This window comes from Poeciliopsis prolifica, unplaced genomic scaffold (genome assembly GCF_027474105.1).
Source record: "Poeciliopsis prolifica strain line A6 unplaced genomic scaffold, Auburn_PproV2 SCAFFOLD025, whole genome shotgun sequence".
Lineage (NCBI taxonomy): Eukaryota > Metazoa > Chordata > Actinopteri > Cyprinodontiformes > Poeciliidae > Poeciliopsis > Poeciliopsis prolifica.
The window spans coordinates 3,614,430-3,632,607 of record NW_026562400.1 but is presented as its reverse complement, the minus strand read 5'-3'; the positions used below and the strand labels follow the sequence as shown (position 1 = coordinate 3,632,607).

Sequence of the window (18,178 nt, the reverse complement as noted above, 5' to 3'; positions counted from 1 at the left end):
CATTATTTGATTAACTTGACCTTAAAACTACTAAATGCCTTAAATCCAAATTATAGAAGTGAAAGAAGTTGTTTATGTTGATCAACTTTTATAACTCGAAAGCAGGTGATTACAGAATACTTTTTTTAAATCAAAGTGCAGAAGACATTTTATATTTAAATGCTCTCAGTAATAAATTTTTTCACTCTGCATAGATAATTTATTCAGTTCAAACTGCACCCAGCAGCCCCGTGTGATCTGGTTTTAAGTTTACCTGCAGTCAGACAGTGAGAGTGACAGTGAGTTGTGCTCAAAGTGAAAACTCCTTTCAGCCCTTTGACAGAAATATGAGCAGGAAATTGTGGGTTGGAGGTAAAAAAAAACTCTTGCTGTCACATGCAGCGATGAGCTAAAACGGTTAAATCTGGTGCAGAGTTTAAAGTGGGACAAACTGAAACAGAGGTTTAACATTTACACAGAAACGTTAAATTATATTTACATTCACATTTATACAGACAAACAACATCAGTTACAAGCAACAAGTGGGGGTGTTGCTTGTAATTGACGTTACAAACATGTGGGGGTGAAATGAATGTTTCCGCTGCGGTGATTATAAATGCTGCGCTACGACAGAGTTTTATTATAAATAGTAAGTTTGATCGTCTCACCGCTCGATGTTTTTCACATTTTCCTACATTACAAACCAAAACGCTATTTTATGTGACAGATTAACACAAAGTAGATCATTATTGGAAAGTGGAAGTAAAATTACAAACAGCAAAACCACTAACCCTGATCAGAGCAGAGAGGTGGTGGCAGCATCATGCTGTGGTGCTGCTTTTTGGTAGCAGGAATCAGAGTTAAACAAAACAAAATGGATGGAAGTCCTGAAATAAAACTTGCAAGATTCTGATCCGTTTTGGTCAATCACATAAATTTAAGTTAAATATTTTTAAATTTACGGCTGATTGGTGACAAAATGTGGAAAACTGTTCCAGAGCACTGCATATTAAAATGAGCTAATTTAACTTTAGCTTCTTTACGCTGTAGATGTGATGAAAGTGCAAATAATTTTTCAAGATAAGTATCTTTCAGAAATGCTCCAGTAATCATGTCACATTTTTAAGTCACATCTGAGTTTCCATCCGAATTTATAAAACCTCAGAGACTCAAAGCTGAACGTAGTTAAAAATCCCTCCTGTCATTAACGCACACCGTTCTTCTTCTTCTTCTGAACGTCAGCATGTTGTTTTCGCCTTTGCTCATATGAGTGTTTACAAGTCCTGCTGATGATGACGTCATCCTGGCGCCGGGATCAGACCTGTGGCCAGGTGGAACCAGACGGCTGTCGGTTTCCTTCTCTGGCCCTGAGAGTCAAACGGACCAAATTAAAGTCCAGTTTATTCACAGAGCGGTTTTCAGCAAGGAGGTCGTTCAAAGTGCTTCACATGATTAGAAACACGACACGGTAAATTATTCTCTTGAGAACAGCAAACATTTTCTCTAAGTTATCAAGAACCATATCAAATACTGGAATTATTGACTGCATCTGCTGATATGTAACATATACTAATTCAAGATTGGCAAAATAAAAAATTGGATGGATAAGATTGAAATGAAACAGGATTTTGGTTGAACGATAATTGATTTTGATTTTTCATGTTTGTTTTGTCTTGTAAGGATGTTAACATTTTCACCTGTTGCTTGTTTCTTCGTAGTAGCTGTTCTCCTCCAAAAGCTCCTCGATGATTTCCTGAAGAGGAAGAGCAGAAGATCCTTTCACTGCAGGCGACTGTACAACTAAAGCTGAAATAAACTTTATAATACTGGGTTTACATTTCAGCAACTAGGCAGTTCAAAGAGCGTTGCATCATAAAAACAACTTACAGGCACCAACCTGAGAAAACCAGTAACAGACATTTTGTTCAGTGTCATCATCAAAATCATCAATACATATCAAATATGTTGATTTATTATGGTTCAAAAACAACTCAAGGCTTTCAGTCTAGATTTAAAGACACTCAGTGTTTCAGCTGTTTTGCAGTTTTCTGGAAATTTGTTCCAGATCTGTGACTTATAGAAGCTGATTGCTGTTTGGTTTTTGTTCTTTAATGTCTTGTGGTGCGAAGCCATTCAGTAACCAGTAAGCAGAACCGTCAAGTTTTTGATAAAAGAAACAAAAAGTCAAATTAAATCTAAAAAATGAACAAACTTCACTGTCACTGTGGAGAAACTGACCTGCATCTGCTGATATGTAACTCCTTCTCTGAGACTCTCATCACCTGCCACAATAAACAGGACAATTAACTTTTTAATAAACTTCAGAACAATAGACAAAAAAATAAGGAGATAAAATCTGTCTGAGACGGAAACGGATCGTATCGGTGTTTGTTTTGGATTCCTGCAGGAGTGCCTCTGTTCTATAAATCCACCTGAAGTGTTTGCAGTGAGGTTTTCCCCTCGGAGCAGCTGCACCACATGCTGCCAGTCCAAACTGGTCGAGTTCATCTCCACCAGTTCTGAGGAAGCCTGGACCAGCTGAGGCCCAAAAAGAACAACACACATCCAGTAAAACTCAAGCATTGTCAAGGTAAGTTTTCAAACTTACTGGTATTAATAACATCTTTAGTGTAAAATAAACTAAAATATATCATTTTTTGTTTTGAAATGCAACAACAAAACTAAATTAACATTCTAAATATAATTAAAATTAAAATTTATGCACAATATTCACAAAAAAAGTCACTAAAAAATCTCTAAATATTGTTCCCGCAAAGTTTTCTGTCCTTTAGCAAATCTAAATAATTTTGGTAATTTTAACTAAACAATAAAAGTTTAGTTTGATTTAACTTTAAACTGCAGTGAGTAAAATGTTTGTATGTCTTTTATAAAGTGGCTGAAAATATCTGGTTTCAAACGTAAAATGAAGACTTTTATAACCAAACGTTCGATTGCACTTTTTTACAAAAATGTGCAGTTTGAATATCGAGCACTTTTAAGGACTTTATACAGAAATCAAGCAGTTTCCAAAGCCTATTGAAACTCAAGGATTCTCAAGGATTTCAAGCACTCTTACAAACCCTGATTCTTAGTTTGGTAATTTGCTTCTGATAAAACTGATAAAACTGAGTTTCATGAGGAATATTGTGTTTTATTTTCATATAATTAAAATGTTACTGATTTGTGCAGGTAAAACGGGCCCAGTTCCAAATATATAATTAAAATTCAAGCGGGTTTTAATGAGGAGGCCTCTTCAGCCTCCTCTACATATTTTAAGGTTCATGTATTATTGACAGATGCTCAGTGAAATGACCTGTTTTGTTTTTCTGACCTTTCTGAGCTCCACCTTTAGGTTGTACGGATCGCTGCCCAGGTGGAAGAGAGACTTTTTGAATCGTTCAACAAGTCGCCGTTTTATGTTGTAGTTCGGAGCTGGAGGAAGCTGGAAATTAATCACATCCGGAAAAATGTTGAAACTGAAAAATATCATGAATTTAAAGAAATCATATGTATAATTTATTTGACTCAAGCTCTTGATTTTTTTATTATTTTTTAAATTTTCAATTAAAAATGCACAGATATAAATTTAATTTAGATTTTTTTTATGTAAAAATGAAAAAAAATAATGCAAATGTAAAAATAAATGTAAAAGTATTTCAATTTAAAAATAAGATTTAAAAATATTTTTATAAATTTTTTACAAATATTTTTTAAATAAAAGGAAAATTATTTTTAAAAAGAAATGAATAAAAATTTTAATTAGAACAAATAATATTTATTTTAATAAATAAAATATTTTAAGAAAAAAATAAGAAAATTTCTGAAATGAATAAAAATAATAAAGAATTTTTAAAATAAATGAATAAGAATGTATTTGAAATAAATACATTTTATTTTTTTTAAAATAAACTTGAAAAATTACAATACTTGAGTGATGAAGATGATTTTGTGCAGCTGAACCAGCAGCCGTTGGATGGGATCGTCGATCTGCCGCAGTTTCCTCTGAGAGACACAGATCCCTACCGACCCTAAGACAAGAAGAAAACAATTTATCCTGGCTGAGAAAATTCACATTTTACATCAGAGGGGACACACAACAGGCAAAATGTGTGTACTGAAGATGGCTTCTCTATTTTGTGTCATAACGTTATTTAAAAGCAGATGTTGAAATGGTACCTGGTCTCGATTTTATCTTGGAAGCAGTAAAATCCCCACTAAGAAAAAGAGGAAGTGAGAGAAGCAGTACAGCAGATTAATGTCGACACCAGTTCCTCTCTAACCAGAGGAGGCCGGGATGGGAATGTAAATTAATGCAAATGTTAAAAATATATACGTCTGTTTTCACCTACCAGGCTACAATCTGATCCGGTGTGGCACAAACCACAGACTCCACATCTGGAGCTGAAAACAAAACAAAGGCTGTGAAATAAAATCCACCAAAGAGACAAATGCTAACTCAAAAATAAAGATGATTAACGTCCCACATCAATGGTGTCCAAACTTAAATTGTTAAGCTGAAAGGACATGGGTCACAACAGTTTTAAAAAACTAGTTTTTATGCTTTTTCATTTGATCTGTTCAATGATAAAATAATATTTCATTGAGTTTTGTAGTTTTCTGGAAGTTTGTTCCAGATTTGTGGTGCTTAGAAGCTGAATGCTGCTTCTCCTTGTTTGGTTCTGGTTCTGGGGATGCAGACCCAGAACCAGAAGACCTGAGAGGTTCTGGAAGGTTGCTTTGAACACAGCAGATGTTGAGCTGCAGGGAGCCAGTGTAGGAACTGTAGAACTAGGTCCAAGTTCTGGTTTTAGTCAGAACTCCAGCAGCAGCGTTCTGGATCAGCTGCAGCTGGAGGACTGATGCTTTTAGACAGTGCTGCTATAATCAGTGCAACAGGATGAGTTACTTTAGATCAGAAGGGTCGAACTCATTTCCATTTTGGGGCTTATCAAAAATCTGTAAGTTCTTAAAGGGCCAGTTGTGCCAAAATGTATTGATTAAACCCATTAATCAATAAATCTGTTTGTTTCAGTATTCAGTAAGAGATTCTTAAAATTCAGTGACACTGAGCATCTGTTCACACTAATCAGTCTGTGCAGAGTTTTGTGATTGTTTTGGGTTTTTTGCAAGCAAAACCATGGATTTTGTGGCGCTAATTTAGAAATATGTGTGAGGAACTTTTTGTAATATTTGTGCAAATGTATGATGTTAAATGTAACTTTTTATTATCTGCTGTATCGATCAATGGCTGTAGCTTGACATGTAGTAAGACTGAGGCAGCAGTCACTTTTTATGAATAACTTCAAGAAAGATTTGCAGTAAAAATCAGAACAAAAAAAGTGGGGATCTGTTGAGTTTGTGTGAACTTTGTGAAAAACTGGAAGGACTTATTGATGTAATTTGAAGTCGTGAGGGCTGCATAAAAAGCTGCGGAGGCCACATTTGGCCCTAAGGCCTTGAGTTTGACGCATGTGCTCCAGATTAGTCGTCTAATACTGGAAATGTTCTTCAGGTGACAGAAGGCTGACTTTGTGTCTTTATGTGGCTCGCTCTGAAGGTTCAGGTCAGAGTTCATCAATTCCCAGTCACATCTAATCTGTATCTGTGCTTCACCTTGACAGTTTCCCTGCATGGCGTCACCAGAACTGCAGACTTCAGAGGAGCTTGGACCCAAACATTCAGTCTCTGTCAGCCGCCTTTCCTGCATTAAAACATTATAGAAACACTGGAGTTACACAAAGCAATGTGTTCAAAAACAACAGAGTCCAGGTTTACCATATCTGAGTGGCAGAAGTTATTTCTGCTCTGTTGCCTTTCCAAAAAATACTTCTGCGTTCGTTTCCGGTCTTTATCAGCCCTGCGCTGCAGTGCATTCTGGGAGATGTAGAGTCCGTCCATCAGGCTCATCATGAGGTCAGAGATCCTGGAGCTGACGGCTATGATGTCCGGCCGCTGCTCTGGGTCTGAACTCAAACACCTGACGGATTAGCAGATAAAATACTGAAATGCTAATTAATTTAGCAGCAACATGTCAAGAGCTGCGCTGAAGTCTCACCATCGGATCATATCTGTGAGTCTGTCTGAAAACGCTCCCTCTTCAACTGGTTCATAGACGCCTTCCACGATCTGTCAGTTCAGAACAAGAGAAGCATAAGTCTGAGGAAATGAGGTAGATTCATTTGGTTTGTTTGTGTTACCATGCTGGCCAGTGACAGCATGTTGCTGCTGTAGAACGGTGGTTGTAAAGTTGCCATCTGGTAAAGGATGCAGCCCAAAGCCCAGATATCGGCTTTATCCCCATAAGGCTTGTTCTGCACCACCTCTGGACTGTAAACAGCACATGAACACAAACTCAGAAAAGATACTTCCTTGCTAAAAGTCTAATTTTATTCTCAATATTAAAGGTGAACTGTTGTACTTCCTTTAACAGGTGACTTTAGAAAACATGTTCATTACATTTTTATGCAGAAAATCATTTTCAGATAACGAGATTTTAATTTGATAATTTCTTCCCATTATGATCTCCTTTCAGAAAAAGCTGTTTCAAGGCGTCTTATCACTTTAAATCCAAATCAGCTGCTGCTGACCACCCCACCAATATCAACATTTACCCTCACAAAAGTGGCTGCAGGCAGATGGCACAAGTACACAACTGTACATTTTTGAAAAACAAAAGTAGAGCCTCCTGCACAACCAACAAGAATATAGCAAGTGGTGTCTGGATGGTAAGTTGACAACAAATCACTTATCTTTTCCAGCAGCCATTGTACAGCACATACAGCAGTAAAACCAGCTGACCAAATGTGCTGGAACTATGCCTGTGTTCTTAAGTAACGGGCAGAGTTCAAATGGGGTTGCTAGGTAACTGCCTGGACTTAGAAAGGGTTGCTAGGTAACGGCTCATTTTCCAGATACCAAAAAGTATCAACTTAATATTTAAAAAAAAAAAACAGCTGGGAGTTTTATTTAAAGTGCTTAGGCTGTTTTTAGAAACAGTTGAGATCCAAATGGAGGTAGAAGAATGTGAATTTTCATATTTAACCTCAAACAGATTTGACTTTGTAAATGCGAATTAAATGCAAATGTCAATTAACTGTGCTGGACAAACCAGCACCAACATAATGCAATTAATTCATATCAATTCTGCTCTCTGGTGTCGTTTAGAAACCTTTTAAATCTCAAAAATTATGACGGCATAAATTAAAATGTTCACCGCTCATAGTTGATAGTTGACCTGGTTGACCTTTGATGGTTTCTGGAAATATTTATAAATATCCTCAAAATGATGGCGATAGAAACATAAACGTTTGACACCAATTTTGTGTAATTGGTGTCTAACGTTTGTGTCAGGAGGGGCAACATTCCAGATTAAACTGATACTGAACAGGTTTAGACTGTAAAATTACAATATTTAACCTCCATAATTTGCCATTATGCAGAGCTGCAGCTCCATTTTGACTGGGATTTTAGTTAAAGCTTCTCACCATGAGTACAGGATGGTGCCGACCACTGATGTCAGCTCACTGTTCTCCTGTTTCTGCTTGGCGAGCCCAAAGTCAGCTTCAAGCAGAGGGAAATATGAAGGTTTAACCCTCTGAACAAGAGAGGACAGGAAGTGGCGCCTGTTCAGACTCACTGATGGTGACTTTATTGTTCTCTCCCAGCATGATATTACTGGGTGAAAGGTCACGGTGAACTATCCTCTTCTCCTTGTGCAGGTACCTCAATGCCAGGCACATCTGAGAGAAAACCGAACAGATTCAAAGATTTAATCTGAGATTAGGATGATTTCATTACAGAATTATTAGGGAATTTTCTTCCCTAATACTCTTTAGACCATCTGTAATCTGTCCTCTCTTCCCTCCTGGTCTTCTTGAACCGAGTTTTCTTCTGCCTTACTCTACCTAAACAGTCCAGTTCTCCATGTTTCTCTGTATGTAACTAAAAAGCTAAATTGAAAAGTTTTACCTGGATGAAAATGTTCCAGATTCTGTCTTCAGTGAATTTTTGTTGCTTGTCCTTCAGAGAGTTGAAATGTTCAGCCAGCGGCACGCCTTCGATCAGCTCCATTACGATGTAAAGCTTGTCGTCTGCAAGCACAGAGCATGTTCGGCTGTTTTCAACGGTTTGAAAGGAAACAATCCCCAATGTGTGGGAATGAGAGGAATTATAATCACCTTCCAAAAAGGTTTTGTAATATTTAACTATGTTTGGGTGTGCCATCTAGAAAAAGGGAATAAATAAATGATTATCAACACATATTAGATAAATATGAGTAGAAATGTTGAGCAGGATGGGAGCTGTGCCTGTTCTCTGATGACTGTGAGCTCAAAGATGATCTTTTCCACATTGCTGTCTCTGGACTTCTTGTCTTTGCCAAACACCGGGTTGAGCAGGTTCACCTCCTTCAGAGCCAGGAAGTTCTGACCGACCTGTTTTTGGACCTGTCAATAAGAGCGTATGAGCTGAAATTGAACATAAACAGAACATTATGTTAGTTTTCTGCATGTTTGTTTTACTTTAAAGACACTTCCAAACGCTCCAGAGCCCAGGTGATCCAATATGGAGTAGCCACCGATTACTCTGAGCGGCGGTCGGTTCTGGTTCAGGGACTCAATATTCTCTCTCAGACAACTCAGCTCCTCTTCCTCCATTAAAATAAAAATACATTTATTATTTTACCAGGTTTGAAAAACAAATGAGAAAGTTGTATGTTATGTGTTGAAAGGTAATAAAATCTCATTCCAGTCCAACAAACTAATATTTCTTTGTTCTCACAGTGTAGAGTGACACTTTGGTTTGTAGCTCCTCATAAACTGTGAGGTCTCTGACATAATGTCCGACATCAATAAACGACTCAAAGAGGTCTGTGGGAAAGAGCCTGGGAGGGGTGAAAGGTCACAGAACAGCTGGGGTCATCCATCTCTGGTAAATATCACATTTAAAGAATAGGTTTGAAAATTTTAATAAGGTTTTTTCCATGTGGAGGCTTAAAAGGCCGATAAGTAAAGAAAAACAGCGACACAAACAGTGCAGCAAAATATGCAAAAAATATATTCAAACTTGCATTGTAGAAAAGTAAGACTGGATTAATGATCAAAAAATTGGCCCATAAAACATGGTTCAAACAGAGCAGATGTCTGCATAAAAAACAAAAGAGGAGAAAAATTATAATCAGGAATTAAAGTTTTATATTTTTACTTCAAGTAAAGTTCACCAGAAACAGAAAATGACATTTGAAACAAAGAAACCAAAATGCAAAACGAAAGTCTGAAAACAAAACTTGACCACAGAGGCATTACCTTTTAAAAATAAACCTGTTTCTTTCAGCGCTGAAGAGAAATCGCAGCGCTCGGAAAGCGTAGCACTGCCAAAACAAAATATCAACATTTAATTTACTGAACAACAACAAACCTGCGGCTGCAATACTCCTTACTGTGATGTGAAGCTTATACCTGTAAAGACTTGACTTTCGGTCCAGAGCTTTTTAACAAAATTAGGTTTGCAATTATGTAGATACCATTTTCCTAATAAAAGAAAAGTACAGTTTATTGAGGCAAAAGCTTGAATTAACATTTTGTGTTTCTTAACTAAGAGCTGTTTACTTGTACGATGTGGAAAGCAGACGAGTCGTCCAGACTCAGCTCAGTCAGAGCTGTGCAGCACGCTGAAAAAAGAAGCAAAAACAAACCCAAATTGTTTGGTAAAACTCAGACAGCCACATTTACAACTCTTCATTACAATCACAGGACATGTGCAGACATACTGTGAGCATCTTTGAACACAAATAACATTTTCAAACATTATTTAAAATGTAGAACCGTTCTGTAAAACTGTTGATTCAGTCTAAAAGATTCAGGAAATATTTGTTTACATTCTCAGCTCCTGATAAGACTTCTCTATCAGGGAGGATCATCCATAGCAAAAACAAACATTTTACATAATTTTCACATTATTTTCTGCTGTTCTTGATTAATTTTAACTCAACAGTCTGGTATATTTTCTGCACAGTGTGAATGCTGACCGGACTGCAGAGCCACAGCGTTCTGCAGCTCCTCATGTGGTCCAAACTCCTCGGCGGCGCTGCTGGGAGCAGGAAGCGTCTCCGTGCTGGAGCGGTCAGAGGCGTGCTGCCTGTCATTAAGAGTTATTTCACCACCAAGATAAATACAAACAAACTTAATTACACTATTTTAGGCTTCAGCTTTACCAAAAAGACGATCAGTAACATGTTTTCCAATTCTAGCAGCCATTTTAAGTTGTAATCTAATATATTCCAGTGTTTTATGTTTGGTATTATTGATAATCTTTCCAGTTTTTAGTATAACTTTATCAATTATTTAGAAAGTTTTTGAAGGAAATCAGCTTTTATTGCAGTAGCATAATCTTGGACTGAATATTCTAGGACATATAACCTCTGATTTGATTAATCAGAATAAAACAGCTAAAACAGTTTTAACATGTCTTACAGATATTTGTTGATGTTTACAGGTTGGGAAAGAAAATACCTGCTTACTTAAAGGTGACCAGTTGTCATGATGTGTGAGTTTGAGGAAGAAATATAATGCAGACAGGAGCAGGGAGGAAGTTCTAATGACAAAAAGTCTTACAAAGGAGCACAAGGAGCCAGAGCAGAACAAAAACCATGATGTCAAGAAAAATGTCACCGGGAAGACTTAGGAGGAAATGACCAGAGTGTGAGGAAAACGAGGGATTAAATAATGTGAGGATGAATGATGGAACAAAAAACCTGAGCTGGTGAGCCAACAGATTGCAGGTGTGAGGAGAGAGAGAAAATGACACAGGTGGCGAGGGAGAGGACTAGGAAATGAATCTAAAACTAAAGAATATCAATCAAACTAGAGTAACAAGGAATAACTAGACACAAGAAATAAATGCACTATATGTGAATCACTAAGTCTGATGAAATCACACAAAGAAACACAGAATAACCAAACATTCAGAACATAACACCTATTGTTCCTTGAACAGGTTAGGGTAGGTCTACAATTTTTACAAACTTTTTAGATAAAAAGATTTCAGTTCTGTCTATTTTGAGCTCCTTTCATTATAAGCTATTTTAGGGTCTCCTGTTACTTTAAATCCAAATAAACTGCTGGCCGCGTCGCCCAACCTAACATTTACATTCACATGTGAAAATGGCTGCAAACAGATGTGCAACTATATAACTGTAGATCTTTGAAAAATAGAAGTGAAGTCTCCTACACAACCAACAATTATGCAGCAAATGGTTCCTATTTGGAAAGTTTACAACAAAACTTTTGTCTTTTCCAGAAGCCATTGTACAACACATGCAGCAGTAAAACCAGCTGACCAAATGTGCTGGAACTTTTCTTGGGTTGCTAGATAACGGCACAGTGCCTGCTGATTTATGACACGACATCCCAAAGGTTTTTGAAATGGCTTATTCTCCACAGACAAAAAAAAAAACAACACTTTAACTTAGAGCCACAAAATGGCTGGGTGTTTTCTTTTTAGCACTTGGGTTGTTTTTGGAGGCTGTAGAAACCCAAATGAAAGTACAAAAATATGCAAAATGTGAATTTTCTCTAATATTTCCCTTTTAAACATGACCATATCTACAGTCAGGGTAAAATGCTTTTTACATTGTTCTACCACAGCCATAAACATGTGGAGTTTGCTAAATACTTCTGGGACTTTAATTGGAATACTGAGGGCTGGTTAGACCAAACCACACTTTAAGTTACAGACATTACAGGATAAAACAGGAAAGAAAATACATCATGAATGTCCTTCATTGACCCTCAGTGGGGAAATTCAGACATCACAGCAGCAAATTAAAGTAAGAGGGAGCATAAAAACTCACACAAACGTAAAAAATATAAAAACAAGAATAAGGTACAAAACAGTCAGGATAAATTTAGAACATAAGAAAATGGTGCGCAGTTATTAAAGAGGACCTATTATCCAAAATTCACATTTTGCACATCTTTGTGCTTCCATTTGGGCCTCTACTGCTTCTGTAAACAACCCAAGTACTTAACAAAAACACACAGTCATTTTTTTGGTAAAAAGTTTATGTTTTTTGGTGTCTGGAAAATGAACTGTTTCAAAAACCTCCTGTTAAGTTACTTTCCATGGGCATTGTGCCCTTCCCAAGTAACCCCAGTAACTAGCAACGGGCTGTAAAGACAATAACTTTATTCCTGATTTACCTTTTACAAACCACTTGCTGTGTTCTTGTTGGTTGTGCAGGAGGCTCTACTCCTGCTTTTCAAAGATGTATGATTGTATAACTGCACATCTGTTGGCAGCCATTTTTACATGTGAGGGTAAACGATGAATTGGGGGGTGTGGCCAGCAGCAGCTTAATTGAATTTAAAGTGACAGGAAATGTGTAAAAGATGTGCATGTTCATAAAAAACAACAACAAAAAGACAAATTATACACAAAGCTAAGAAGTATTGTTTTCTTGTCAATAGAAATAGAAAGACCCACACATGGTGCTTGTGTTTAATTCTTCTAGATTTAATACAGACCATTTTAACTGTAATATGAAAGAAAAACAGCATAGAGTCACCACGTGTTGATAATCCTTACAGTAGTTTTTCTGCTGCAAACCAAAATGTAAACAAAAAGTTCTGTGGTACCAACAGTAACCTTTCGCTGCAGTTGTCCAAACTTAAGCATAAAAGATCACCGTCAAATCCAGCTTACGAACTTGTAAGACTTACACGTTGAGCAGACGGAGGAGCTGCTGCACGCCCCCCCAGCTCCGGATCTCAGCCCTGGAGTCTGGATCCTCACACAGCTGGACCAGGACCCAGGTGACGCTCCACAGCAGCTTCAGGTTCCTGCTGTGCAGGAGGCTCAGCAGCACCGGTACTCCCTCCAGCTCCTTCAGCTGGACCCTCACATGTTGCACTGAAGACAGGAGCCTCAGCAGCTCAGCACCCATTCTGCAGGAAACACAAGGCTTAACTTCATGTGGGTCATGAGGCTGTTAGAACTTTTATTTTGAAATGTTTTACCACACAGGAAGTGCATCAACTGAGAGATTATTTAAATTTCCAACCTCTTTGAGAGCAGGTCATATTCCTGCAGTATTACGAGAAGGCTATCCACAATTTGCAATTCTCCGATTTCTGTTCTACATTCAGAGCTGCAAAGAAACAAGAGATTAAAATATTTGTGTTATATTTAGGTTTGATTATGATTGTTTGTTTGTTTGTTTTATTTATTTTATGAAACTGCTGGAATTCCTTTGAGGTTTTTGAAAAATATTGATTCTGTTCTTTTAATTTTGATCTTCTGGTCTTTTATGTATAAAACGTGAAGATATGATTAGGTTTGTTGCAATAAGCAATAAATCAATAAATCACAAAATACATTGAAACTAACTCAATAATTTATATTTCCATGATTTATCATTTTTCTCTTTCTACAAAAATATGGACGGCAAAAGTCTTCAGTCTGGTGTTTTGGTCTCAACTATCCCCTCTTTTGAGGGATAATTTTGTTTAGAGACTTTATAATTAATTTTATTTATTGTTTTTATTGTTATGTTTCTTTATTTTGGAAAATGTCTTCAGATCCCGTATTAAATGTTCATTACAATCAAAAAATTATTGATCTTTGAGAATGTGGTCTTGCATGACTATCCCATTATCTTTTTAATATTGTTATATCTTAAAACAATAATATTATTGTTCATCACGATAAATTTTGTGACAATTTGTCATTGTAACAAGCCTAGCTATAATAACCTAACGTTTTACTTCTACACTTTTTGTTCTTGCCACTGACAGGAATATTGTTTATATAATACAATATCTAAACACATATCCAAGTTGGAATAATTTTTTTGTTTAGTCAGTTTGTCAGCACTGTTTGTGTTTTATACATATTTGCATATAGAAATGTTAAGAATGACTGAAATAAATGAAAGAAAGAACAAGTATGTACCTCTCTGCCAAAGCGGTGAGTGCAAGCAGAGCTCCCTGTAAAACGTTGCGGTCTGTGGTGGAGAGGAGTTTCACCAACGTCTGACCAATTTAAAAGTAGAAATTTAATTTCTGTTCTATATATCATAGTATATTTCTTTGCGTTTTGATGTTTCCTGTAGTTCAAGAAAGTTGGTCTGAGATTAACAGGAAATGCATGAGTCTTTCTATTCTTTTTCTTTTTTTAATTCAACCAATAATCAAACTCCTAGTTATAAAAATGACATGCTCTGGACAAAGGCTCTGAGTACATAAATGAAAATTACCCTGTGCGCGCCACTCTGAATGACCCACAGCCTTTGATTATCAGCGGTCGACAGCTTCTGAAACATGTCTGTGACAGATAAAATCAGTGATTCTGCTGCTGATTGAGACAAACCCAGCTCCATCTGCCAGTGTTTCTGTGGTTCTGCCTACTCACAGGTCATTGTAACGAGCTTCTGTGTATCCAACACCTCCTCACCACAGGATATGTACTTGGCAGTGACAGACTCCATATACTGCAGAGAAACAGAAGGCCAATAAGAGGTGCATGAGATATATTTGGATGAAAAGGTTGTTTGAGGTTATAAATAAAACCTTAAGCATTTACCTTGGCAAGCAGACTGATGCCTTCGAGCTGGTGAAGAATATTCTGTAAAAATACCCCAAAAATCATAGTTGTTTTACACAAAAGACAGAAAAAAACAATTAAATTAGATTTTTCTTTTTGGTTTGTGCCTGATAATTGGGATCCCTGATCAACAGTCGAAGGCAGATCAGTACTCTATTGACGGCTTCGGGTGTTGCATGGTCGATCCATTCACTTTCAATAAATAATAATAGTTAATAAAAACTTTACATGTGAAAAACTATGAAAAGCTCAAGTATTTCCACAGTAATTTACCTGCAGAGTCGATTCCTGACCAAGGATGTAAGAATGTCCAGGAACAGTTTATTCAACGGGTGGCTGCTGAAACATCTTTGGTCTTTGTATATTATGCTGGAAACAGAAAAAATCAACACGATAAGAAAATAAACCACATTTAGTTTGATTCTTCACAGAGAGACAAATTTTGCTTGTAAACCTTAGAAGAACTACTAATTACAAGTTCATTTAAAGGGGACATATGATGCAAAACTCACTTTTTTAACATATTTATACTTCCATCTGGGTTTCTGCTGCTTCTAAAAACAGCCAGTAGTTTTGTGGCAATAAGTTCATGTTTTTTGGTCCCTGGAAAATGAGTCGTTTCAAAAACCTCCAGATTGTTAAGTCACATTGGACGGGCACTGTGCTGTTACCTAGCAACCCCAAACCATCACCTACCAACCCAAAGGGAGCTCAAGCAAGTTTGGTCAGCTTGTTTTGACACCAAATGTGACGTTCAATGGCTGCTGGAAAAGATAACAACTTGCAACATTCTTGCTGGTTGTGCAGGAGGCTCCACTTTTGCTTTTCCAGCAAAAGTGTATAACTGAGCACCTGCTTGCAGCCATTTTCACATGCAAATGTAAACGTTGAGTTGGGGGGCCTGGCCAGCAGCAGCTTATTCTGAAAGGAGCTTAAAATAGGCAGAACTGGTCAGACTACAAGTCTCATTATCTGACAATGATTTTGTGCAAAACAAAATGTAATAAATATGTTTTGTACGGCCTATTGATGCATCCTAACCTGTTTCAGGAAGCAAAACAGGTCACCTTTAGCTTACAATGAGATGTAGAGATTATTTTCACCTAAAACTTAATTATTTTGTATCAGGGCTTCTGAGAGGCTTATTTATAACATTTTCATAAAGATTAAAACCTCTTTATGTACCTTTATAAAACTCTCAGAAAATATTTTCTGCAGAAAATAAAAATGGTTTTATTTTCTGCAGTCGTCTTCTAACTCACTTTTTATTTAAAGGGGCAGTATTGAGTATTTAAAGGTGCATTTGTTGCATGTTTATATTTTCTCCTGCACTTTTTTCCACTCAAACTTCCATCAACATAGAATAAAGCAATCTGGATTTAGTCACTGGTTTATAATGTAAGTACATTTGATTTGTAAAGTCAGTATTGCTGAGTAAATTTTAATTTTACACTGCAGGAAACCTGAATTTTTCCAGTTGAGCCACTTCATTGTCGGGATAAGTTTCACTCCTGAGCCTGCTGTTGTGTTTTGGAGAATGTGACGTTCTGATGGCCCTGCTGTTGGCTGCTTTACTGTGACTCGGTGTCGACACCTGAAACACAGAGAAACGATCACATTACAATGCAAAAAAATGAGCTGCTATGTATATTATCAGAATGTCTGGACATGCTGCTTCAGTGTGGCGTCATGTGCTGCTCTTCACCTCTTGTCTGGAGCTGCTTTTGGCAAGTAAGGACTGGAGCCTCTTGAGATCATAAGATGCCCTAGAAAACATGCTTATCAGGTGATTTGCTCACATCAGATCAGGAAAATAAATTTAAAAATTGCTAGAGGAGGAGATAACCAGTCTTACTTGCTTTGGGTTGCTGTAGATTTGAGAGGCAACTTTTGTTCTGGTCTCACTTTCTTAGCCAAGGTGGACATTTTCAACATTTTACATTTTGTTTCCTATGAAGCAAGAGCTAAATTTAGCCAAACATTTTTTTTATCTAGCCTGTTTTCCCAGACACTTGTCACTTCAACAAGTAAAAAAACGAATGAAATTACTTTTAGTGTTAGCTGTTTGGCCAAAATAAAACCGGTTACCGAAAATGTCTTGTTGTCAGATGAGCTAATAATTGTTAGGTTCCTTACCCTTTTTCCACCTCCGTAAAAACAAATAGTTATTTTTAAGAAATTGAATACAAATGAAATATTCCAGAGTTACAGGCAATATATTTTATGATCGCGAAACAGCTGACGTCCTAAATATTATCTCATGAGAAAAAGAAACGACAATTTTCTACATTGTCTTCGTTGCCATGGGTACAACTGACGCCACCAGCTGTCTCTAAGCTCTATAGCTATTTCGACGTTATAAGGCTCTAGATTTGATCTGGTTTATTCATCTATTTAGAATAATGTTGATTTGAATAACTGTTATTCAAAGAAAACAGAAAAATACAACTTGAACATACATTTTAACAACATTTCAGTGCTTTTCCAAATAAAACTGGTCTGTTTTGTGAAGTTTATTTTAACTTTAAAGGTTGTGGTGTGTGACGTATCGCGAGAGCGCACTTCCACTCAAAGGGACACGAAAATATCACGAGATCTACGATGTCTCCGCTCCACTGACATTCACGTAGAATTTACGTCAGTTTTTGCACCGCAGCCGCCTTGACTCTGGAGGCTTTTACGTGACTCACTGTGCGTAGCTCAAGTAAAAGTAGCGAGAAGGGGGAATGTCGGCTTGTGAATGATCGGTGTTTGAGGCGGCAGGGACCGTTAACGTTATGGGTGAGATTACCACTGTCAGCTGCGGCTACAGTTTAGCAAAAAGCCTCGTTTTAAACCGTTCTGTTTGTTGTTTTACTTAGAATCGACTGCACTATTTGAACCATTTGCTGCAGTTTAGCTACGGCAGTTGTTGGAGCAACCAACGCCCAGTCCGCCTCCACTTGGATGGGTTGCTATGCTAGCAGGCTAACTGTTAGCTTATGTTCGCTGTATAACCTAACGGGAGTGTCATTTCCTGTCGTTAGCTTTGTAGCCAAGTATTTTAGCAAACGCTACTCCTCTGTTCTATGTTAGCTTTTTGAATAAGAAACCAAAATTTACGTTTTATAGTTACACATTTTGGCAGCCCACCCTAAAAAAAAGCAGCATTTTGACAACTAGCTTCCTTCAGTGTCACATTTTGGGTAAAACTGCTCGATGCGATGCTAAGTTTTGTGCCCTGAAGTTACGGGTAAATGACAGGAAACATTTGCGAGCTTCTGTGGGTTCCTGCAAGATTAAAGCCTCCCGCTTTAGCCGCATTTTGTACTGAAATTCATTTTCAGGACCTGTGCGACCTTTGGTTTGATTAAGCCGACGTGACTGGAGCATTTGGCAGGCAGAGTCAGACCTGATGTCAGGTTAGACATAAGGAGGTTAGGGCTGCCATCTAATCTGGATTACGGTGGATCTAACACCTCAGAGTTCATGTTTTGACTTTATGTTGGTCGCCTTTGCGTTGCAAGTCTGTAAATTAGAGTCTTGCATCTCCTTTACTCCTTTGTTCTCAAATTGAAACCTAATATTCATTGTTCAGTAAAGACCAGGCCTCCTACATTTG

The 18,178-nt window shown here is 37.3% G+C and overlaps 1 protein-coding gene across 3 annotated transcripts; it reads right to left on the bottom strand.

The window, feature by feature from the left end:
- Positions 1 to 246: 246 nt before the first annotated feature.
- On the bottom strand, positions 247 to 16,869 carry nek10 (NIMA-related kinase 10). 3 transcript variants are annotated; one of them, XM_055046973.1, is made up of 35 exons: positions 16,627 to 16,869; positions 16,433 to 16,527; positions 16,283 to 16,343; positions 16,041 to 16,171; positions 14,851 to 14,946; positions 14,685 to 14,769; positions 14,557 to 14,598; positions 14,386 to 14,464; positions 14,231 to 14,298; positions 13,927 to 14,006; positions 13,037 to 13,123; positions 12,696 to 12,920; positions 10,004 to 10,113; positions 9,585 to 9,646; positions 9,435 to 9,506; positions 9,282 to 9,346; positions 8,758 to 8,860; positions 8,499 to 8,627; positions 8,286 to 8,423; positions 8,157 to 8,202; positions 7,948 to 8,069; positions 7,616 to 7,718; positions 7,464 to 7,539; positions 6,177 to 6,306; positions 6,035 to 6,105; positions 5,755 to 5,956; positions 5,593 to 5,680; positions 4,329 to 4,380; positions 4,156 to 4,193; positions 3,907 to 4,007; positions 3,311 to 3,421; positions 2,412 to 2,517; positions 2,218 to 2,261; positions 1,677 to 1,732; positions 247 to 1,346 (listed from the first exon to the last, which is right to left on the bottom strand). In XM_055046973.1, the coding sequence occupies exons 2-35, from the start codon at positions 16,510 to 16,512 to the stop codon at positions 1,295 to 1,297; spliced, it is 3,111 nt and encodes a 1,036-aa protein (XP_054902948.1). In that variant the 5' UTR covers positions 16,513 to 16,527; positions 16,627 to 16,869; the 3' UTR covers positions 247 to 1,294. The 3 variants fall into 3 exon arrangements, with proteins under 3 accessions (XP_054902948.1, XP_054902949.1, XP_054902950.1); XM_055046974.1 differs by having other exon boundaries at positions 16,714 to 16,869; XM_055046975.1 differs by lacking the exons at positions 247 to 1,346; positions 1,677 to 1,732; positions 2,218 to 2,261; positions 2,412 to 2,517 and having other exon boundaries at positions 3,317 to 3,421; positions 3,902 to 4,007; positions 16,433 to 16,869.
- Between the last annotated feature and the right edge of the window lie 1,309 nt (positions 16,870 to 18,178).

Bases quoted from the DNA above. Each gene is read 5' to 3' on its own strand.
- nek10 (XM_055046973.1), bottom strand. From the start codon at position 16,512: ATGTTGAAAATGTCCACCTTGGCTAAGAAAGTGAGACCAGAACAAAAG. The intron at 13,124-13,926 runs GTACATACTTGT...GTTTCTTTGCAG, and splicing joins CTCACCGCTTTGGCAGAGAG to CTCTGAATGTAGAACAGAAA. The intron at 8,861-9,281 runs GTAATGCCTCTG...CACCCCTCCCAG, and splicing joins AACAGGTTTATTTTTAAAAG to GCTCTTTCCCACAGACCTCT.